This window comes from Carcharodon carcharias, chromosome 14 (genome assembly GCF_017639515.1).
Source record: "Carcharodon carcharias isolate sCarCar2 chromosome 14, sCarCar2.pri, whole genome shotgun sequence".
Lineage (NCBI taxonomy): Eukaryota > Metazoa > Chordata > Chondrichthyes > Lamniformes > Lamnidae > Carcharodon > Carcharodon carcharias.
This window is the reverse complement of record NC_054480.1, coordinates 116,038,298-116,061,913: the sequence shown is the minus strand read 5'-3', so window position 1 is coordinate 116,061,913 and position 23,616 is coordinate 116,038,298. Positions and strand designations below refer to the sequence as shown.

Sequence of the window (23,616 nt, the reverse complement as noted above, 5' to 3'; positions counted from 1 at the left end):
AACTCAAATAAGTGAAGCATTTGTGCACTGAGCCAATGGGGGAGTAACAACAGTTTAAGTAAAAAGCAAGGGCATGGCTCTGTGACTGAAAAAATTATACTGAGTGGAGAGAACAGTGAATGAGCAAAGAATGAAACTCTGTAGAACTTCTAAAAAGAAAAAGAATCCAAGATCTGACATCCAATTGAAGCTTTGAAAGCATTTTGACAAATTTTTATTAAATAGCACACACTCCAACAAACAAGACATGGCACTTTTTAAAAAAAAACTTAAATCCATGGTGACTAAGTTCACACCACATGCAAATATACCAGAAAAGTAACACCGTCCATACAATGCAGTCCAAATCCAAGCTTGTATTTTTCATTCTTATTAAACTTATACACACCAAAAACCAATCAACTCTATTGAGTAATTCCTGAAGTAAAACTTAAAACAAATCACAGGCAGAAAATGTTACAACTTCAAATGTATGTATTTTCTGCAATACCTAATGTTACCTAAAGAAACGCACAGCTAAATGCACTTTACAATATTTTAAAATAAGTTTTCCAGCAATCCATTGTCTTGGAGATAAAATGCACCGCATGGCATGGTTCCTTAGCTACACAGGGTTCCAGTTCACTGCCCTGGTCCATGCTAATTAACTGCTGCTCCTTACTCCCAAATGGGAAGTCTTTCTGAAGTACATGTTAGGTGAGACCACTGTTAATACTCATTCCAGACTCTCACATGAAGAATAGCCAGATGTGATAAAAGAAAACAGATTGCCAAGAGCTCTGGAACCACCACCAACAACGTTCCTCCCCGCCCAACTCCTTCAGTACAAGGCAACTCTCACAGGACAGGGATGGTGAAAAATGGATGGGAAGAATTTTTAAAAAACAAACATTATAAATAAGTAATCAGAATAGCCATAGCCCTACAATATTACATAAACTGATCTGCAGAAAACATTTAAGTTTGTATCAATATTGAATATCACAAAGCATTAGAAAAATAAAAAGTGAGGCACCATATATTTTTGACGAATCTTCAAAAATTGAATACATTCTAAGTGTAAATGTATTTATGGTTTAAGCACATTAACAAATCATTAACTATATACCCAGAAATCACAGCCTTTGCTTTTAGATCCTTGTGTGACTGAGCGGCACAGGGAACTTTTTACATTAGGCTATTTTGGCTGCTGATGATTAGATAAATACAACATTTACAATTATGAAGGAATTAAGAAGGGGAAAATTTCACAATCAACTTTTCTGTTCTAGGTAGGCAGATAACAGGGGTACTGGAGGTAGAAAGTCTGTGCCTTTGTTGCTTACTTCAGTCTGCCTTTTTCCATTGCAGTCAGAACCTGTAAAGATTATATAAAGAAAGTGGAATGTCAGGCTCAATTATATGCCAATTACAGAGCTAAATTAACAAGGCACTGTTGTAAAACTCTTACTTTGCGAGACAAGATCCAGATACTGACAAAGGGCATGAAGTAACAACCTCTCATAGCTGAAACAAGAGAACAAATCAGTAGTCAAGCAATTCATGTCTCCAAAATCAGAGAAAAAAAAATCACATTTACCCAACACTACAAAGCTGAGATCATTAACAAGCAGTTCGGCTTTCAAACAGAACCAAAGCTGAATTTTCAGCCACCAATTGGTCTTTCTTGGTTACCCACTCCCCACCAGGTAAAATTCCATTATTGATTTGGGTCATGTTTGACGCTGAAATATTTTTGACACGAGCATAACAGTACCAAATTGAAAACAAGGTAGTGTAAATATAACATTCTATGAATTTTCACAACAGTACAAACCATCTTTATCTTTCTCCAATGGTGAATATTTCACCTTTTGGATCACAGTAAAACTTTTTTCCTTGTTGCATTACAAGGTGGCATTAGAAATTTGTAACATTTTGCTTTCAAGAAATTGATGTTACCTATTTTCCAGCATTGCTTTGTACACAGATTGTGGCTTTATGGCAAAGAATCCAGTCAGCTCCTCTTCTAAAAACTCAAGGGTTCCCTGAATAAAGGAAAGTCCGAAACAATACTCATCACAGAATAAGAATTAAATAATGTCCTGGCCAATATTTGTCTGTCACCCACATCCGGCTATGAACTCATTGCCCTATGGTCAGCCTTTCTGTGTACAAATTGGCTGCCACATTTCTTACATTGCAACAGTGACCTCACTTCAAAAGTATTTTATTAGCTATAAAGCACTTTGAGACGCTGCAAATCTTTATTTATTTTCATTTGTAATTTAATCATTTATTCCTCAGGGTAGTGTCCTAGACCCAGCCATCTTCAGGTGCTTCGTCAATGACCTTCCTTCCATCATAAGGTCAGAAGTGGGGATGTTGGCTGATGACTGCGCAATGTTCAGCACTATTCACGACTCCTCAGATCTGAAGTAGTCCATGTCCAAATGCAGCAAGACCTGGACAACATCCAGGCTTAGGCCGACAAGTGTCAAGAAACATCTGTGCCACATAAGTGCCAGGCAATGACTATCTCCAATAAGAGAGAATCTAACCAACACCCCTTGACATTCAATGACATTACCATCCCCAAATCCCTTGATCAACATCCTGGGGATTACCATTGACCAGAAACTGAACTGGACTAGCCATATAAATACTGTGGCTACAAGAGCAGATCAGAGACTAAGAACCCGTAGTGAGTAACTCACCTCCTGACTCCCCAAAGCCTGTCCACCATCTACAAGGCACAAGTCAGGAGTGTGATGAATACCCTCCACTTGCCTGGATGAGTACAGCTCCAACAACACTCAAGAAGCTTGACACTATCCATGATAAAGCAGTCGCTTGATTGGCACCCCCATTCATAAACATTCACTCCCTCCACCACCGAAGCATAGTGGCAGCAGTGTGTACCAAGCTGCACTGCAGGAACTCACCAAGCTCCTTAGGCAGCACTTTCCAAACCCACGACCACTATCCTCTAGAAGGACAAGGCTAGCAGACACATGGGAACACTATCACCTGGAGGTTCCCCTCCAAGCCACTCACTATCATGACTTGGAAATGTATTGCCATTCCTTCACTGTCGCTGGGTCAAAATCCTGGAACTCCCTCCCTAACAGCACTGTGGGTGTACCTACACCACATGGACTGCAGCGGTTCAAGAAAGCAGCTCACCACTACCTTCTCAAGGGAAATTAGGGATGGGCAATAAATGCTGGCCTAGCCAACAATGCTCACATCCCATGAATGAACAAAAAAAAATATTGGGTGCTGTGCTTCAAATAATCTAGTTTGCTCTTTATGCAACTGATGTGTAAGCAGTGCACTAACAACATATTATTAGTACTACAATAACTGTGCAAAGGTGTTCATTTCTCTACTTGCAGTGGGTCAGGGACATGGATTTATATAGCTGACTAAGGTGTCCTACTAGCACAGATTTAATAATCTATGAGTAGTGCGTGTATTTATGTACTCAATTCACTTTTAGTTATATCTCTGAACTATGCCATAGGATATTCACCAGCAATTTTATGAATATATGGATGTTTTCATGTTACATATTCTACCACTGATGACCAATACCATAACACCTAACTCATCAACACCCAGTGTCTAGAGCATCTTTGGAAGAAATTCTTCCCAATCAATTAAAGAAGCTCATCACTTCCACTTTATACATCATTGATTTGGCTGGCTACAGCATTAGGGAGAGCTCTATTCTGTTGTTCCATGCTTCCAAAAACAGGACTGAAAAAGCACAAACTATAGCCAGCTCAAAGAATTTTTGTCCCATCAGCTTGGGAACACAGGTCCCAGAAATGATAGGTCAATGTGCTAACCAACTGCCACGTACTGCAAATTCAGAATGGTGTAATGTTCAGAGTGCATTCTGTGGCACTTGATATAGCCTCCAAAATATTATTCAGAGATGTTCTGCTTATGATTACAACACTGAAATAGCTGTGTGGAATGAGGAAACATTATTCTAGCATAATGTTGTGTTGACATGCAGTTTTGAACATTAGGCCCTCATGTTTACAGGTTTACCACAGAAAAATAGATGGAATCACTGCATGTGATCCCCAAAACAATGGCAAAAATTGCAGTCTTCCAAGAAGATAATTTGACTTATTGAGTCACATTAAACTAGTGCCTTGCACAGTGCTATGGCAGTTACTGTTCAGGTCTGTCTTTGCACTGTTACACAAGAACTCTAATCTGATTACACTAAGCCCCTGCAATGCTAACCATGGGGATCTGACGCCGTCTTAAAGTAATGCGGAGTCTTCGGTCAATTCGCTGAAAACATTCCTTTCCTGTGTAGCCTGCAAGAAAAAGAAGAAAATATGAAATAAAAACAATTCATGTTTTTGCTCCATTTCCTGTGATATCCTGTGCATGACACATTCAGGAAACAATCTTCTAAAGCAATCAACAGCCCAAACTTTGTCTTCAATGCACCAGTGTGACTCTGGGAAAGGGATCCCAAAAATTTTAGGTACAAATTTTAACTCAATTCACTACTGTTAAAACCAAAGGGAATTTTAAATGATATTGCACATATTAGCCCACCAGTCTAACAAAGATTGTTTAAGTAATTAAGAATGGAGTACTTGGACAAATTTGGGCTGATCAGCTCCAGTCAGCATAGATTTGTGGAGGGTAGGTGATGTTTGGCTAATTTAGTTAATTATTTTGAGGAATTCACTAACAGTGGTTAAGGGAATGCCTGTGGCTGTTAGCTATATGCTTTTGCAGAAGGAATTTGACAAGGTTCCACCTGACATTATTACCAAAAGTGAACAGTCAACAAAATTTTGGTTAACCTTGTGACATGGTTTAGAAATTGGTTAGGAGGTAGGAGACAGAGAGTATGGATAAAGGGTATATACTCTGATTGGCAGGATGTGACAAGGTATCTGTCACCATATTTATCAATGATATGAATGAAAGAATAGACAGCTGTATATTGAAATTTGCAGATGACACTAAGTTGGGAGGCACAGTAATCAGGATCAGGATGTTACAAAGGGACAGATTAATTAAGTAGGCAAAACTGTGACAAATGGAGAATGTGGGAAGTGTATGGTCATCCACTTTGGGTTCAAGAAAGAGGGTATTTTCTAAATAGTGAAAAGCTAGGAGCTGAAGGAGCCAGGAGATTTGGGTGACCATGCACAGAAATCATTGTGCACAGGTTCAAAATGCTAATGGATTATTGGCTATTAGCTTAAACAAGTTGGATTACAAAAATGAAGAAGTTAAGCTTCAGTTGTACACAGCCTGGTCAGACTCCCAGAGTACTGCTTTAAGTTTGGAGCACTGCATCTCTGGAGGATATATTGGACTCAAATGGGGTACAGCACAGATTCGCCAAAATAATACTGGATCAGAAAGGGTTAAATTATGAGGTCAGGTTGAATAAACTGGACTTGTATTCCCAAGAGTATTAAAGGTGATTACATGAAGTGCTCAAAAAAAGGAATCAATAGGGTACGTAAAGAGAAACTATTTTTTCTGATGAAGGAATCCAGAAAAAAAGGGGCATCTTTTTAAAATTAGAACCAGGAGTGAAATCAGGAAACAATTCTTTGCACAAAGGGTAGTAGAAGCGGGGAACTTTGCCTCCATCAAAAAAATGCGATGCTGCATCAATTGAAATCTTTCAGCCTGAAATTTGATGCATTTTTCTTAGATACAGGTACCAAGGGATATGGAGCAAAGACAGGTAAATGGAGTTGAGGTAAAGATCAGCCATGATCTAACAATGACAGACTTGAGGGGTTGAATGGCATGCTCTGATCCCTATTTTCCTAAAGATTATTTCTTACCCCCTCTTTTGTCCTGCGAATTCAAGTGCACTTTTCCTTTGCACTTCTTCTTCGCTTCTTCCTCTAGATAATGTAGGAACTTCTCTTGCTCCTCACCAGATCGGTTCATGAAATCATTCCAGACCTGAAAAATAGAATTTAGTCACCATCTATTGGGTGCATGATGCAGCAATACTATCTAATGGGTAAAAGGCTGTCATTTCTAGTATCAATTCAATATACTCATTATCCAGCAAACTGTAAGTTTTTTTACCTAAGGGTGTTTGACTCATAGCCAATAGAATCTGTTCTCACAGAAGGTAATCTCATCAGATTACAAGATCCTGTACCTGAATATTTCTTCAAACGTTATGCTTTACTTTCTATTCTAGTGTTGGAGCACTTCTTCACAACTATAGAACAAATTCAGAATGGAAAATGAGAGAACACCAAAAATGTCTCCTTAATTACTAGTACTGACTCTGGTTCAAGGGCTAGCCCCTCATCTCCTCAGCCCTACGCTCACATTGGGGTTTCCTGGGAAAGTGTAAACAGGCTGTGATCATGACTTACTGTGTAGTTAAATAAAACACATTGAATGGCAGTGATCTCCGAATCAAGGGTGAAGAAGCACACAAACAGTTGCTAATTAGATCTGAGGACATGTGTAACAGAAGCAGGCTGAAGAGGCAATTTCCAGATAAGAGACAAGCTGCGCTCAAATACTACTGATCTAAAATGGAGTGAAGAGTAAATGAATAAGTAAACTCAGCTTCCAAGTTGCACAGTTAAGCAGATCAGAAATGTAAAATTAAACAAATAAAAAACTGGGAATTAAAGCCATAGCACTGAACAGCCAGACAAGCTGCAGCTATCTGGAACATCCAATGATTGACATTACCAGGAATTTTACAGTTCAGTTCTGGAGGTGTCACTTCACAGATTTCACTATAGTTTCCAATGTCCAATTATTGCTCTTCTTATGTCTATGTAATTACAATATCTTAACAAACTAAAACTGTGCTTAGAATTTTATAAAAGAACGTGACACAAATTGCTGAGCACAAATAATTTTTGTTGTGTATCTAATGACGATATATTCATCTTTCCATGTATATCGACCCTCACCCAGCAGACAAGTATCATTTTAAAGAAACCTACATGTTGGTTACCATCCAGTAGCAATTTCATATTACTATGTCATACAACACCAGAGGAAAGAAATCAAATCAAATCAAGCAGATTAAAAATCCCAGAATTCACTTTGAATGAAATTTGACTTGGCCACGATAAACCCATGGATTGGCATGGATTGAGAATTGGTTAGCAGACAGGAAACAAGAAAGTAGGAATGAACAGGTCTTTTTTGGAGAGGCAGGTGGTGGCTAGTGGGGTACCGCAGGGATCAGTGCTTGGGTCCCAGTTATTCACAGTATATATCAATGATTTGGATGGAGGAACCAAATGTAATATTTCCAGGTTTGCTGATGACATGAAACTTGGTGGGATTGTGAGCAAACAGGAGGGTGTTAAGAGGCTTCAAGGACAGGTTGAGTGAGCAAATACATGGCAGATGTAGTATAATGTGGATAAGTGTGAAGTTATCCACTTTGGTAGGAAAAACAGAATGGCCAAGTATTATTTAAATGGTGATAGATTGGGGAATGTTGACATACAAAGGGACCTGGATGTCCTTTACACCAATCACTGAAAGCAAGCATGCAGGTGCAGCAAACAGTTAAGAAGGCAAATGATATGTTGGCCTTCATTGAGAGAGGACTTGAGTACAGGAGCAAGGATGTCTTACTGCAACAGTACAGGGCCTTGGTGAGTCCACACCTGGAGTAGTGTGTGCAGTTTTGGTCTCCTTACCTAACAAAGGATATACTTGCCATAGAGGGGTGCAGCAAAGGTTCACCAGACTGATTCCTGGGATGGCAGGATTGTCATATGAAGAGAGATTGGGCTGATTTGGCCTACGTTCACTGGAATTTTGAAGAATGAAGGGGATTTCAATGAAACATATAAAATTCTGACTGGGATGGACAGACTGGATGCAGGGCTGATGTTTCCTCTGATTTGGGGGTCTAGAACAAAGGATCACAGTCTCAGGATACGGGATAGACCATTTGGGACTGAGATGAGGAGAAACTTCTTCACTCAGAGTGGTAAACCTATGGAATTCTAAACCACAGAAGGCTGTGGAGGCCAAAGATGAAATATAGATTTTTGGACTCTAAAGGTGTCAAGGGGTATGGGGAGAGCACATGAGTACGGCGTTGGAGTATGGTGTTGAGATACAGGATCAGCAATGATCAAACTGAATGGCACAGCAGGCTTGAAGGGCTGAATGACCTACTCCTGCTCCTATTTTCTGTTTCTATATAATTCATGGCCCTGATCACAAACAGAAGAATCACAGAATGTGAGCTCCAGAAGAGTGGCTAAAAGAAAAATTCAGGATCCCATGTAATAAACAGAGTCTGATTTATTCATTCACCATAAGTTAGTGATTTTGACTATGAATCGTTTTAATCAGGATACACATTAGTAAACAAACTTAAGTTAACAAACTAGAATACCTCAATATAGTCATCATTACTACAAGCTTCTGTGAAAATTGTAGGGGAGGCAGGATCTGTCTGGTCTCCTTCATCTTTGGTGCAGTCATCTTTCTCTACAAGGTTCATCAAATAGTGAGCTAAATAAAAAAATTGAATCAAAGTTTAGTTTTCACATGCTGCAGATATAGTAATATGAGGGCTAAGCAAAGTTTATTAGTTTACAATCATGAGGTAATTATACTGAGACATGACAATGGACTTCACTATATTTCATTTTCCTCCACAGAATTTAAATTGACCATAATCATGTACACCTGAAATTGTCAGCTTTCTTCCAGTCCAAAATCATGACAGGGCAAACTCTAATCAGAGGCTGGGACTTACACAAAAAGATTATTACACTAAAGAATAAGACTAAGCATATGCCCATCATACATTTGAGCCTACATTAGTTATTCTCATGGATTCAGTATACTAACCTCTATCATAAGTAGATCTATGTTCTCTACATTTAGCAGTTTCCTTCTATTGGGCTAAACTCTGATTAGCAGCTTTCCTGAATCTAGTTGGCACTAGGCTTAAAGAAAGAGCTTTTTCAATCAGGGTCTGGCTTCCTTACCAATTTGCCAGTCGGACCAACTGCAGACCATGTTCCTGAACTTGATACCAACCAACTGTCAAAACATCTCTGCAGTATGTATTATCTACAAGATGCATCACAGCAACTCATCAAGCTTGCTCCCCTTTGAGCTCTCCAAGATGGACAACAGTAGCAATGTCATGGGATTCCCAGCACCTCCAAATTTCCCTCAATCACACACCATCCCAACTCAAGTGAGCAATGACTGGTTCGCCCACCAGGGCAGATAGCTTTCAACAGCGAAGCCCAATTCTGTTCTCGGTTAACATGCATAAGTGTGTTACACCAGGGATTACTGGGTACAAACCTAAGGGCACTAGGCCAATTGTAATACTCAAACCACTGCTCTAACCAAGATCAGCTAGCTGAGCACTGACTGTGAGTAAAGCTAGTGCCCCAACTACACTGTGTGTTTGTGTCCTTGACAGCACAACACATAGGAAGTGCTGCATTGTGGGGGATACCATCCCAGAGAAAAGACCATGGCCCTGCCTGCTTGCTCTACTCCACATAAGGTATTCCAAGCCATCTTTGGAGGGCAGGGCAAGTTTTTTCATGTCCTGACTAACAATGATCCCTCAAAACCACGAAAACAGACTAACAAGGTGCTTATCTCATTTGCTTTTTCAAGCGGGGGACCACTGGATGCAAACTGTTCTGCAAAAATCTGCTGATCTGTTTGCCTACATAACACATGGCTACATTTCAAAAGTAACTAACTGATTGTAAAATGCTTTGCAGGATCCAGAGCTTGCGAAAGAGGCTAAATAAATGCAAGTTCTCTCTTTCTATTTCCACATTAGGAAGTGAATTTACTCACTAAGCCATAAGGGAAGTTGAGTAAAACAAGTATTTTTTTTCTTGACTTCAAACACTAGGAACCAGTTACACCTTCCAAAAGAGCCAAGATCCCAAACTGTCCAATCCAGTACAAATTGCTTTCTGAATATGTGATGATTAAGTGCAGTTTAGACTGGAAAAAATGATGCCACACTAACCTTTAACGAAATGGTAATGAATTGTATTTATAATTCAAACTGTCAGTCTTGCTTGAAACAGAATTTGAGCATTATGGAAATTCTGCATTCTTAATAGGCATTTCTTACTGTTCTCAAGTCTCCTCAGACTTTTTCTTCCTTTTGCCCTGGGAATGAGATCAGAGTTACGAATCGCTTGATTGATGTAATATTGCTTGCGTTTTGCGGGTGATATACGCTTTGATGGAGAGTAGTGTAGAGGAGGAAGGCAATCTTCGATCAAGCTGTGAATACATTAAAAGGAGAAATTGATTAGACAGGTGCAGAACTAAAATCAGCTTCACAATCTGCTGTTATAAACAACGTAAGCAGATCTGCAAGCATTCTCTTCTTTGAAACGCAATGTGTGGAAATTAGTTCCTTCCTCCCTTCCTGAGGAACTGACTCCTTGCTATTCTACAGGCACTGGCAACCTGCTGATACCTCGTCCACTAGGCCATCTTCATTGGCAAGCCGAGAAGGCGAGTGTGCTGCAGATCACAAGGGCAAACCGCCACATTTGGTGCTATCCTCAACTGAAATTGAAGCATTCTAACATTAGCTTCCAGTTCATGAATGAAAGTTGAAAATCAAAACCTCAAAACATAACTAAGTAATGCAGCACAAAGGTGCCACTTGTTGTTTATTCCCCTTCCCAGTTGACACACCAGACAACCATAGCCAAATAAATTCATGTTAACTAGTGAGTGGATCAGAATCAATGAAATACGCTGTCAGTTTTAGGATGTGAAGCAGACTTGGTACAGCCCTAAGAAGGCAATCTTAAAACTCATTTAAGTGCTTACTGAAAATAAGCTTCTATTTCTTCATTTCTTTTGCTAGTAGTTTGGCTGAGATTGGGGAGGAACACAGAACCTTAAATCAATATTGATAAAGCATTTTATTAATTGGCACCAAAGATGTGCATATTTTTTGTGTTGCAGACACATTTGAAGTATGACATGTTTTATGTATATATAGACAGAGTACAAAAACAAATAAATTATGCCAATCCTTTATAAAACACTGGTTAAGGACAGAAAATAGAGTGTAGTAGTGAATGGGCTGTTTCTCAAACTGGAGGGAAGAATACAGTGGTATTCCAGAGAGGGTGATATTAGGGCTGCTGATTTTTAGATATACATTAATAATCTGGAATTGCATGTACAGGATATAATTTTAAAGTTTGCAGATGGCATGAAATTCAAAAGCGTAACAAATAATGAGGACAACAATAACAGATTTCTGGAGTTCGTGACAGGTTGGTAAAATGGGCAGATATGTGGCAGGTGAAATTTAATGCAGAGAAGTGTGAGGTGATACATTGTGGTGGAAAGAGTCAATATAAACGATATGGTATAATTTTAAAAACAAAAAACTGTGGATGCTGGAAATCCAAAACAAAAACAGAATTACCTGGAAAAACTGAGTTCTGTCGAAGGGTCATGAGGACTCGAAACGTCAACTCTTTTCTTCTCCGCCGATGCTGCCAGACCTGCTGAGTTTTTCCAGGTAATTCTGTTTTTGTTTTGGTATAATTTTAAAGTGGGTACATGAACAGAGACACAGGGTGTATATACAGAAATCTTTGAAGGAACAGGACAAGTTGAGAAAGATATTATAAAAAGTATATGGCTTTATTAATGGAGGCATTGGGTACAAAAGCAAGTTATGCTGGATCTTTTAAAAACATTGGTTAGGTTTCAGCTATAGTATTATGTTCAATTCTGGACACCACACTATAGGAAGGATATAAAGGCTAGAATGGAGGGACTTCAGTTAACAAACTGGGCTGTTCTCCTTAGAGCAGAAATGGTTAAAAGGTTTGATAGAGGTGTTTAAAATCATGAAGGGTTTTAAAGGAGTGGATAAGAAGAAGCTGTTTTCAGTGGCACAGTTGTCGAAGAACCAGATTTAAGGTTGGAAAAGAATCAGAGATGACATGAAGAAACTTTTATTTTTCAGCATCAAGTTGTTGTGATCTGGAATGAAAGAGTGGTGGATGTAGATTCAACAGTAACTTTTAAAAGGAAGTTAGATAAATACACTAAGGGAGAAAACACAAGGCATAAGATATTGGAGAAAGAGGAGGGCAATGGGACTAGGTGGATAGCTCTACCAAAGGGCCGGCTGCAACATGATGGGCCAAATAGCCTCTTTTTGTGCTGCATCATATGATAATAAACGTTGCAAGGTTTTTCCTCGTTGTGGAAAGAAATGAATACCACGATGATTGTCACAGATGGACTTGATACCGTTCCATTTCTACAGGTTAATTATGGATGCATCCTTGTAATCTTGGGTAACAATGTCCTTGTTCCAGATTAAGCAGAGAAGGCTAACCACATGTGCTCCTCCATCCTTCTACATTTCATTATTACTGAAAAAAAAGACATTTTTGTCGAAGCTTTTCATCTTATACTCATCAGGACAATTCGCAAGAAAATACTAATGTCGGGGGAAAAAACAAATTTATGTTGTATGAGAAGAGAGCGCTGACTGGTTGGCAAGTGGACTCTAATTAATAGGGGAATTGCCACAAAGAAAGCACCAGTTTATGGTGGCTGACAGTTAACAAGCATTGTTTGAAATTTAAACCAGGCAGCTTGACTCTGATTGGTCAAGGCATTGTCCTGGGCAATGAGCCAGCAAATGGCTATCACTTATTTTGTTTGGCTGAAACAGGCACAGTGTACATGTTCTTTCTATCTGCAAAGAATAGGGTCCGTGTATCTATTAATAGCTTCCAGTAAATGCAAATGCGCCATACTGCGAGCCCGACTGACAATCCTAAATTGGCTGTCAGCGTAATTCTTAGCACGGAGGATTATTTAGCAAATATTGTTCAATCACGGAATCATATTGAATGTTGGACATTGTGTTTTGCCCCTTTATGTCCTCTATTATCTATGACCAGTTCTGCAAAGCATGAATTGGCCAAATGGTTGGGTGAATTGTTATAACAGTTTTGAGCAAGTTTTCCAGATACATGGTGAAGGATTCCTTCACATTTGTGAAGGCTATACAGTACTTGCATATCGATAGCAATGCTGTATCCATGTGCTCATTTGACATTGAAAGCCTATTCACCAATATTCCACTTAGGGAAGCCATAGATATTTGTGTTGCAGCACTATATCATGGCAATCTAGACCCGTCACTATCGTGTGAATCAGTATTCATTAAGCTTATAAACTCAGCAACTTGTGCAGTTGAGTTCCGCTTTAAGTCAGTCAAGCTCACAACGTGGCACATTTGTGTGTACTGGAAGCTACATATATTCATACACACCCTGTCGTTTGCAGACAGAAAGAACTTGTAGACACTTTGCTCCTGTTCCAGATAAATTGATACAGGGAGTGACAAGGTATTGGAGGTGTTGGCAGGCTTAAAGGTGGACAAATCTCCAGGTCTGGATGATTTGTGTCCCAGACTGCTGAGGGAGGCAAGGGAGGAGATTGCTGGGGCTCTGTCCCAAATTTTTAATTCCTCTCTGGCCACAGGGGAGGTGCCAGAGGACTGGAGAACAGCTAATGTAGTTCTGCTATTTAAGGAGGGTTGTAGAGATAAGCCAGGGAACTACAGGCCTGTGAGTCTCACATCAGTGGTAGGGAAACTATTGGAGAAAGTTCTGAAGGAGAGTATCTATCTCCACTTGGAGGGGCAATGTTTGATCAGGAATAGTCAGCATGGCTTTTTGTCAGAGGGAGATCATGCCTAACAAATTTGATTGAATTTTCTGAGGAGGTGACCAGGTGTGTAGATGATGGTAGTGCAGTTGATGTAGTTTATATAGATTTCAGCAAAGCCTTTGACAAGGTCCCACATGGGAGACTTATAAAGAAGGCAAATGCACATGGGATACAGGGTAATTTGATAAGGTGGATTCAAAATTGGCTTAGTTGTAGGAGGCAGAAGGTGATGACAGAAGGATGCTTTAGTGACTGGAAGCCAGTGTCCAGTGGCATACCACAGGGATGTGTGCTCGGTCCCCTATTATTTGTCATTTATATAAACGACATAGATGACTATGTGGGGGTAGGATTAGTAAATTTGCGGATGACATAAAGATTGGCCGGGTGGTTAACAGTGAGGTTGAGTGTCTTGGGCTACAGGTAGATATAGGCGGGATGGTCAAATGGGCAGATAAGTGGCAGATGGAATTTAACCCTGAAAAGTGACAAGCAAGTATTTAATTAACAGCATGATACTAGGAAGTTCTGAGGAACAAAGGGACCTTGGCGTGTGTGTCCACAGATCTCTAAAGGCGGAGGGGCATGTTAGTGGGGTGGTGAAAAAGGCTTATGGGACACTTACCTTTATCAATCGAGGCATAGATTACAAAAGTAGGGAGGTCATGTTGGAGTTGTATAGAACCTTAGTGAGACCACAGCTGGAGTACTGTGTGCAGTTCCGGTCACCACATTATAGGAAGGATGTGATTGCACTGGAGGGGGTGCAGAGGAGATTCACCAGGATGTTGCCGGGGATGAAACATTTAAGTTAAGAGAGGTTGGATAGACTTGGGTGTTTTCGTTGGAGCAGAGAAGACTAAGGGGGCGACCTGATCAAGGTGTACAAGATTATGAGGGGCATGGACAGGGTGGATAGGGAGCAGCTGTTCCCCTTAGTTGAAAGGTCAGTCACAAGGGGGCATATGTTCAAGGTGAGGGGCAGGAAGTTTAGGGGGTATGTGAGGAAAAACTTTTTTACCCAGAGGGTGTTGATGGTTTGGAATGCGCTGCCTGGAAGGGTGGTGGAGGTGGGTTGCCTCACATTTTTTAAAAAGTACCTGGATAAGCACTTGGCACATCATAACATTCAAGGCTATGGGCCAAGTGCTGGTAAATGGGATTAGGTAGGTAGGTCAGGTGTTTCTCACGTGTCGTTGCAGACTCGATGGGCCGAAGCACCTCTTCTGCACTGTGATTCTGATTCTAAACAAAATAAGTAATAGTCATTCGTTGGTTCATTTCCCAGGGCAATATCTTGTGATGAGAGATATATATTTTTATGAGTCTGTTATTTGTAGAAAGCTGTGGGTGCGTGTGTGTCCAGCGTTAATTAAACACGGGGAAGGTTACTAGAGACAGGTTGTCTATGAGGTCTAAGAGAAGAAAGATTAAAGGCGTTAGGTTTGTGCATTTGTAATGAGAGGTTATGGTGGGTTCGTGTTACAATAGGTTGGATCTGAAATGTGCATTGAGAGATATGTGGAGAAATTGGTTTTTCAGCTGTTGAATTTCAAAACGGAGTTCAGAGGTGACAAGAAACATCTGCATCTTACAGGGGTTCCATGAGCAAACAGGGGAAGGTAAATTAAATTTAATTGATCCTGAAGTAAAGGCAAAAGAGAATACATGAAAGATTTTTATATTTGGAGAAGTTGAGTTGCAAAGAGGTATTTGAGAACAATGGAACCTAAGATGAAAGGCGAAAAAGATATTTAAGAAAAGAGGATTTTAACTGTTGGGAGTTGCTGTGGGGGAACCCACTGAACGCCAGCTTCTTTGTGTGTGAGCTGCTGAGAAGCTGTGAAAGTTTGAATTGGAAGCAGCCACCCAGTGTTAAGCCAGGAGAGTCTTTGGTTTTAGGAAACAGTTTGTTTGAGCCTCCTTTTGGAATTCCACAGAATACAAGTGTCCAAGATATTGTGAGGTGTACCTTTACTAAAGTGACAAAAATTCCTTGACTTGGATAATATTCACTGGGTTTTTATGGCTAAAAGCCTATAAAGGAGTTGTTTCCAGAAAGGTAGCTTAATTGCGTACTTTTGACCAAGCATTTTTTTTTTTAGGGGTTGTTCTTCAAGACTGTTTTAACTTTGTAACTTTTATCTTGTGCGCTTAAGTTTTTTTTCTTTTTAAATAAATCTTTCAATTTTTAAAATTCTAGGAAGTGTTACTGGAGTTGTATGCTTTTGAGGTCTAGCTCTTCCTCCTTGTTTTCACAATCAAAAAAAAGGCTTATGATCAGCAAGACAGGCTTCACTCTGGGGTCCGGCTTGTTCAGCAATAACATCAGCTGTGCTCATTACAATCTCGACCAGAGTCAAGCTTCCTGGTTTAAATTTCAAACAATGCTCAGCAGTTAACTACCAGTCACCGTCAACTGGTGCATTCTCCATGGCAACGTCTCTACCAATCGGAGTCCACTTGCCAACCAATCAGCACTCTCTTCTCATACAGTATAAATATGTTGTTTCCCCTGATATTGGTATTTTCTTGCGAATTGTCCTAATGAGTACAAGGCAAAAAGCTTTGACAAAAAAAGTCTCTTTTTTTCAGCAATACTCAAGTTCTGTACTACCAAACGACTGTTTCAATACTTCATGTAGAATACCATCGGTTCCTGGAGACTTATCCACAGAAAATTGCTTTATGGCCTTGGTGACTTTGGTTTGAGATGGATCAAGAGCAAGCTTGTTCAGAACGCAATGCTGTGGAAGTTATTCAATGGCGCCATTACACACTGTTGATTCTTGGTTCATGAGACTGTTAAAGTGTTCTGCCCAACGAGAGAGATTCGCATACCTGTATGTTAGAAATTGATTTCCATCTGCTGAGAGGATGGGTGTCGTTGGTTTTGGGGCCATAGACAGATTGGACAACTTCATGGAAAATCTTCAGGTAGTGCTTATCGGCAGCTTCCTGAAGCTCTGCAGCCTTGTTCTCACACCGTTGGTTCTTCATCTCAGTTTGGCCTGCAGCGTGTGTCTTGCTTTAAGGTATTTGCCTTTTCTTGCCGAATGATTTTTTTTTGTCAGATATGTAGAATCTGTGAGAATTGTTGCATTGTCTAGCAACTTGCCGATATCTTGGTCATTCTTGTCGAACCAATCTTGGTGCTTCTGTCTGACGAATCCAAGGATCCCAGATGCCATGCTAATTTCCTCCAAGAATCTTCAATGTTGATGTTATCTTCTGGAAAACCAGCAAGCTCTACAGCTAATTTTTGTTCCAGTTTCTATCTCTTGGCTGAGAATTTAGGGATAGTGAAGAAAAACCTCCTTTGGGGTTTGACTCTGTCATAGTGCTTTAGGTCTTATCTTCAAGGACATGATGCTCCTGACAAACCAATGGTATGACTAACATTCAGCAGTGAATGCAGTAGGTACAGTACACACCTTTGAGGTCTCTCTGTCATAACTTAGTCCAAAATGTGCCAGTGTTTAGATCTGGTGTGTATTCATATTATTTTCAGTCTATCAGCTCGTTGGAAGATTGTGTTTGTGATGGAGAGGTCAAACTCACCACACACAGAGAGAAGAAGCCAGCCTTTGGAGTTTACTGTACCAATGCCATGCTGTCCCAGTACTCCCCTCCATTTATTTCCGTCTGTACCAAGAGGGGCACTGGAATCACCAAGGATGATGTTTTGTTCTGGTGTGGTACTCCTCTGATGATCCAGCTGATGAAAACCTGCATCCATTCAGTTGCTGTGCTTGTGGCAAATCTTGCACCAGTGCAGCATTAGTTTCCGCAGACAGAATGGAAGTACTCTTGGGAAGTTACTCAAGATTACGTGTCAACTCAGATCAAATGAGAGCCCACCCCTGACTGTCAATGCTGGTCCTTGGACTTTGTGTTTCGTTTTCTTTATGTTTTGACTGCCATGATTGGTGTAGGAGGGCCAGGCAGTGCTTAGGATTCCTTTTCTTCCCCTTCCCTGGATTGGGGAGAGCAGCGCTCCACCTTAAAAGGTCTGCTTTGTCACCTTAGGAGGATACAAGTTCCACATCTGCCATAATGTGTGGAGAGTGACCAAAACCCCAAGGCCACCTGTGTGCAGTGTTATGACTGAAGACTATTAGTAGCATCCTCGACCTGTCCCTGTGGCTACTTCCCCATCAACACAGGGCTTGGTAATCTGATGTGTTGGTTGATTGATTTGCTGAACAACCTGCACAGATTGAGTATATTTAAATAGTTGAGGTTTAGTCAGAGCCACTCCCACTCTCTTGTCCAAGGCAACTAATGGTGCAAGATTTGCCACAAATGAAGCAGCTAAATGGGTGCAGCTTTTAATTTTGCACTTGTCCTTCTCCTAGATGAACTGCTAAACAAGCTGGAAAGCCTCACCTGCCCTTTCTACATCACCATCCAGTCTGTGTTCTTACACATTGTCAGCCGATGAAGAAGGCACAACTTAGCCCATAGCTGGGGTTTTAAAATCAGAATTTTTAGTCTCCTAGGTAGGCCAACAGCTAAGGCTGATGATCCCCACCAGCTGGAGCTGTTTGGTTTTGAGTACCAGAAACTCACCTTCACACCTCTGCCCACAGTTCTAAACAGGAATTGGCATGTGTAGCTGGGCAGTAGGAGTTTGATTAGGAGAGGCTAATTGAGATGCTGACCACTTGGAACTTTTTCACTGGTGAAATATGAACACCATGAACTATGCAGAAAGAAATAAAAACTTGCATTTGTATAGTACCATCCACAACCTCAGGATGTCACAACCTCAGGAAGTCACAAACTGCTTCTATAAGTACTAGTTACATAAGAACATACAAATTAGGAGCAGGAGTAGGCCACTTAACCCCCCGAGCCTCATCTGCCATTTAATAAAATCATGGCTGATCTGATTGTAACCTCCTGCCTACCCCCAATAACCTTTCATCCCCTTGTTTATCAAGTATCTATCTATCTCTCCCTTAAAAGTATTCAAAGACTCTGCTTCAACTAGCTTTTGAGGAAAGGAGTTCCAAAGACTCACTAGCCTCAGAAAAAAGAGATCTACTCACAGTTGTTGTGTAGGCAAACATAGCAACCAATTTGCTGTCATAAGCCTAAATTTGAGAAGCTATAATGATGTGTTAGCCTAGATTTATCTGCTTCAATTTCTAGAGTGTGCTTTGGAACCATGAACTTCTGGCTCAGTGGTGAGAGCTGGTAAAAGTAACACATTTCAAGGTGCAAATATGAGATGACCATCTCCTGGTATTGTTCCAGTGAAGCCCAAGGCAAACTGAAGGAACAGCACCTCATCTTCCGTCTAGGCACTTTACAGCCTTCCGGACTGAATATTGAATTCAACAACTTTAGATCTTGAACTCCCTCCTCCATCCCCACCCCCTTTCATTTCTTCCCCCTTCCTTTTGTTTTTTCCAATAATTTATATAGATTTTTCTTTTCCCACCTATTTCCATTATTTTTAAATCTTTTATGACCTGTTAGTCTTTCCACCCCACCCCCACTAGAGCTGTACCTTGAGTGTCCTGGCGTCCATTCTTAATTAGCACATTCGTTTAGATAATATCACCACCTTCAACACCTCTTTGTTCTTTTGTCTGTGACATCTTTTGATTATCTGCTTCTATCAATGCTTGCTTGTCCCTACAACCACACCACACACCCCCACTTCTCTCCCCCCACCTTAAACCAGCTTATATTTCACCCCTCTCCTAATATTCACTCAGTTCTGTTGAAGGGTCATGAGGACTCGAAACGTCAACTCTTTTCTTCTCTGCCGATGCTGCCAGACCTGCTGAGTTTTTCCAGGTAATTCTGTTTTTGTTTTGCATTTCCAGCATCCGCAGTTTTTTGTTTTTAATACCATCTCCTCACTCTCTTCTAATTATTTTTCAACTAGCTTTAGCACATCACAGTTCTGAGAGAAACATCAATTACTGGAAGCAAATGATGCCCACCATGGGATGTCTCACCAAGAACTGAAACACCAGTGATAAGTTATTGCCTTTAAGAGAAAACTTTTCAAAATGTGCACTGTTTTTAATGTCAACAGAGTTAAATCTTGAGTTGATGCTTAAGACAGCTTTAATATACAAACGCTGTGTGGAGACAACTGACACACCCAGAGCGGCAAATGGAGATTATTTTATAACCAGGAAACAGCCAATCAAATGGATGTGATAAAACTAATACAGAAGACAATTGCCAGGAAATCAACAAACTGAGTCACTCACAAGAGACCATCAGTGCTCATCCAATGTTCCTGATGGTTGGCAAACTATGCAGTCTGAATCTGTATCAACATTGGTTCGGCCTCAACTGGAGTGGTGTGTTCAATTCTGGGCACCACACTTTAGGAAGGATGTCTATCAATGCCTTGGAAAGGGTGCAGAAGAGATTTACTAGAATAGTACTAAGGATGAGTGTTTTCAGTTTCGTGATGAAGCTGAATGTTGTACATAAAAAACACTCAAGTCTGGAGTAAGCTGAAAGTAGGAAATTTTATTAGAAGCACACAAGGGAGAGCTTCAGCAAACCAAAGTATCTCAAAAACCATCAGCAATAACAAGTTAGTTATACAATAATTTCAGATACTTGGTCAAAATCAGAGTACGTATCTTTGGCCTTCATATTTTCAGTTCCTCCTCTGAATAAGCATATCTAGCAAAACAGATATAGAAAAACAACATGCAGATGTGTAGGCCAAGGGATGTAGTGGAAAAATAAGAGAGAAACAGCTTTCATGAGTATAACTCACTTTATAACTCAGTAATTGTATTAACTCTTTATTTCCCACGTCACTGAAGAAGCTGGTATTGTTCCCTTTACAGCAGAGATGGCAAAAGAGATTTGATAGAGGTGTTCAAAATCATAAAGTATTTTGAAAGCAAATGAGCAGAAACTGCTTCCAGTAACAGATAGGCCAGCAACTAAAGGATACAGATTCAAGGTGAGTGGAAAAAGAATCAGGGTCAACAGAAGAAAACTTGTTCTTTAAATCAAGTGAGTCGTTATGAATACATTGCTGAAAGGGTGGTGGAAGTAGACTCAATAGTAACTTACAAAAGAGAATTTGATAGTTACTGTGGGAAAAGAGCAGTGAACCTAATTAATAATTCTACCAAACAGCAGGCACATGCACAATGGCCTGAATGGCCTCCTTCTGTGCTGTACCATTCTTTCAGAAGGGATAGCAGTGCTGACCATAAAGGAAGCGAAATAATACAGATCTATGGCTCTACTCCTTTTTAACAAGTCTTACTGTGCTTTGAATTGTAAGGCTGACAGTTCAGAATGCATAAACAGAAGAGTCTGAAACAGTTCCCAAAGTATTTTGCACTGACACAGGCTTGATGGATAGTTATTCATTTATTTCTATATAACCAGGTGTATTAATTGAGGACAGATAGAAAGCCTGACTGTTCCTATCTTAATGAGGTACAGATTCAGTTGGTATTTCTAAAGGTCCTTCCATCTTGAGCATTTAGAAAAGAATCTTGTTCCCATTTGCCTGGATGTCTTACAGAATTACCAGGAAAGTCAATGCTAAACAGATGTGTTATGACATCATGATCTCTAGGGACTTGTTCAAATCTAACCAGCTCTGTTATACCCAGAGCAGCTCAACTTGAGAAATGTAAAGGAATAATAGCATACTGAATGGAAAAAAGCTGACCTGGAAACTCATTCAGGTTTGATTCATAATAACAAGAACTTCAGCACAAGGATTTACACAAGTTCCTGGGTTCAGACGTAAAAAAATGTATGGAAGAGCCTCAACAATAGCTGATGATCTGAAACGTTTAACTGCTTCATGTTGACCTGCTGAATGTTTCTAGTATGTTATGCTTTTATTTCAGATTTCCAACATCTGCAGTGTTTTGCTTTTATTTTAGATAAATCTACTAAACATTAACATCCCCATATCATTGCAAATGCATGTACAAGTAGAGATCAAGATCTATAACCCTGTGGCTGCTATATATACACAACACTTACACATATACTGCGCCCCTCGCCTGTGCGCTGATGCAATTCCTCTGCCAACCCAGCACAAAAAAAACCAGGTCTCGCCTGCCCCTTACTTTGATTGGTGCAGCTGTATCCTGGGGGACTGAATCATCCTGCAATTGGTCCCCCAGCCTGTCAATCAAACAACAGGCCACCTTCGCCGCAGAAACGCCCCTGTCACAGGTATTTCAGAAAACTCGGGCAAAAGGCGGGCGCAAGGGGGTTACTCACATGCAGTCGTCCGAGTCCATGCGCTCCGACACTTCGTTCCGGTTCGCTATCACCATCTTTAGCTGCCGGAGGCGAGAACGGCTGCGGACAAACGCTCGGATTGAAGCCCCACCCGTTTGCGTCACGCGCCACGTGCTTCCGGACCCGCCGTCACGCGTGCCGGAAGTAGCGTCTCTGCACGTAACGGGGCCTCTCCTTCGGGGAAGGTTCACGGTGAAAATAGTGTGGAGCCTGTGTGATTTAGTCCTTCCAATGGGAAAAGGGACCTGTTGGGCCTCCAAAGAAGTTGCAGATACTTCAAATTCCCTTCAGCCATTTTAATCAAAAACTGTTTCCAGCCTCATTATCTTCCCCATTCTAAGTAAAATAATTGATCAAAGTGGAATTTGGTGAGAGCTGGGTGCTGAGGCAGCTTAAAAAAAGCAAAATACTGCAAAAGCTGAAAATGAAATCAAATTCAAGAATGATAGAAAACCTTAGCAGGTCAAGTAACATCTTTGGAGAGAGAAATAGAGTTAACGTCTTAACTTTAATCAGAACTGGAAAAGGTTAGAGTTGGAACAGGTTTGAAGCGAACGTAGATGCAGGGAAATGGGAGGGAGGGATGGAATGGCGACAGAGCACCTGGGTGGATGGAATAGAATCCTGACAAGAAATGGGATGGGAGGAGATGTAATCAAGATAACTGGGAGTTAGCGGGTTTAAAGTGGCCTAATAATCTATCATCAGAAATGGTGATAGAGAAGTCAAGGAAGGGAAGTAAAGAGTTGGAGATGGACTATGTCAAGATGAGGGAAGGGTGGAAATTGGAAGGAAAAATGGTGAAATGTTTTAGTTCGGGGCAAGCACACAAAATACAGCCTTCAATGTTCTGTAAAAAGAGGTGAGACTCTATTCCATTCTCCCAGTTACATAATTGTTGTTGCATTTGTTCTGACATGCCATTTTTCATGCCAGTATTTCTGATATGGCTTCCTTTATCCTCAACCAAGGATTCCTCGCCATTGTTGTTGACAGATCTACTTATCTCTTTCCAACCCTCACAGATCCACATTAAGGTTCCCCTTGTCCTTACTTTCCACCCCACCAGCCTCCACATTCAAAGGATCATCTTCCATCATTTCTACCACCTCCAGCATAATACCACTTGTTACGATTTGGTTAGAAACTGTTAACGTTTAAAGAAAAATCCAGCAACCAACAGTCAACTGACAACAATGCCACAAGATTTCACATTTTTATACAAAAACAAACTATTGTATATCATAAAGAATTAAACAAAGTAAGCTCTATTAACCTAACACTATAGCTTATAAACACTTAAGCTATAAATTCAGTTCTACTTTCTATTTCCCTCACCAAGTGTTCCCTTATCTTAAGAAACCTTGAAGGTTCATTCACTTTTCCTGGGACCAACAGAATACACTCTGACTGCTCTTCAATGTTCAAGCTATTTGCCAAGGTACAAGATATCATTGGGGTCCTTCCATTAGCTTTTGGCTAAGCAACCCCTCAATTTCTTTACTGACCTCACGACTCTGGATTCCACAGCTCCAGCACAAGCCTTCCTGCAAATCCTGCGCAATGGCTTAAAACATCAGAAAACACCCTTGGTTTTCAAGAGCCTGCTGCTATACTTTCAAACTACAACCAAGT

At 40.5% G+C, this 23,616-nt stretch overlaps 1 protein-coding gene across 3 annotated transcripts; it reads right to left on the bottom strand.

The window, feature by feature from the left end:
- Window positions 1-184: 184 nt before the first annotated feature.
- On the bottom strand, window positions 185-22,101 carry r3hdm4 (R3H domain containing 4). 3 transcript variants are annotated; one of them, XM_041205226.1, is made up of 9 exons: window positions 21,961-22,081; window positions 19,953-20,094; window positions 10,115-10,269; window positions 8,387-8,505; window positions 5,826-5,949; window positions 4,243-4,319; window positions 1,942-2,027; window positions 1,451-1,506; window positions 185-1,357 (listed from the first exon to the last, which is right to left on the bottom strand). In XM_041205226.1, exons 2-9 carry the CDS (start codon window positions 19,970-19,972, stop codon window positions 1,254-1,256), a joined length of 741 nt encoding a protein of 246 aa, XP_041061160.1. In that variant the 5' UTR covers window positions 19,973-20,094; window positions 21,961-22,081; the 3' UTR covers window positions 185-1,253. The 3 variants fall into 3 exon arrangements, with proteins under 3 accessions (XP_041061160.1, XP_041061158.1, XP_041061159.1); XM_041205224.1 differs by lacking the exon at window positions 19,953-20,094 and having other exon boundaries at window positions 21,961-22,101; XM_041205225.1 differs by lacking the exons at window positions 19,953-20,094; window positions 21,961-22,081 and adding an exon at window positions 21,804-21,914.
- Between the last annotated feature and the right edge of the window lie 1,515 nt (window positions 22,102-23,616).

Bases quoted from the DNA above. Each gene is read 5' to 3' on its own strand.
- r3hdm4 (XM_041205224.1), bottom strand. From the start codon at position 22,016: ATGGTGATAGCGAACCGGAACGAAGTGTCGGAGCGCATGGACTCGGAC. The intron at 10,270-21,960 runs GTGAGTAACCCC...ATGTATTCACAG, and splicing joins ATGGACTCGGACGACTGCAT to CTTGATCGAAGATTGCCTTC. The intron at 1,507-1,941 runs GTAACATCAATT...CTCTTGTTTCAG, and splicing joins AAAGCAATGCTGGAAAATAG to CTATGAGAGGTTGTTACTTC.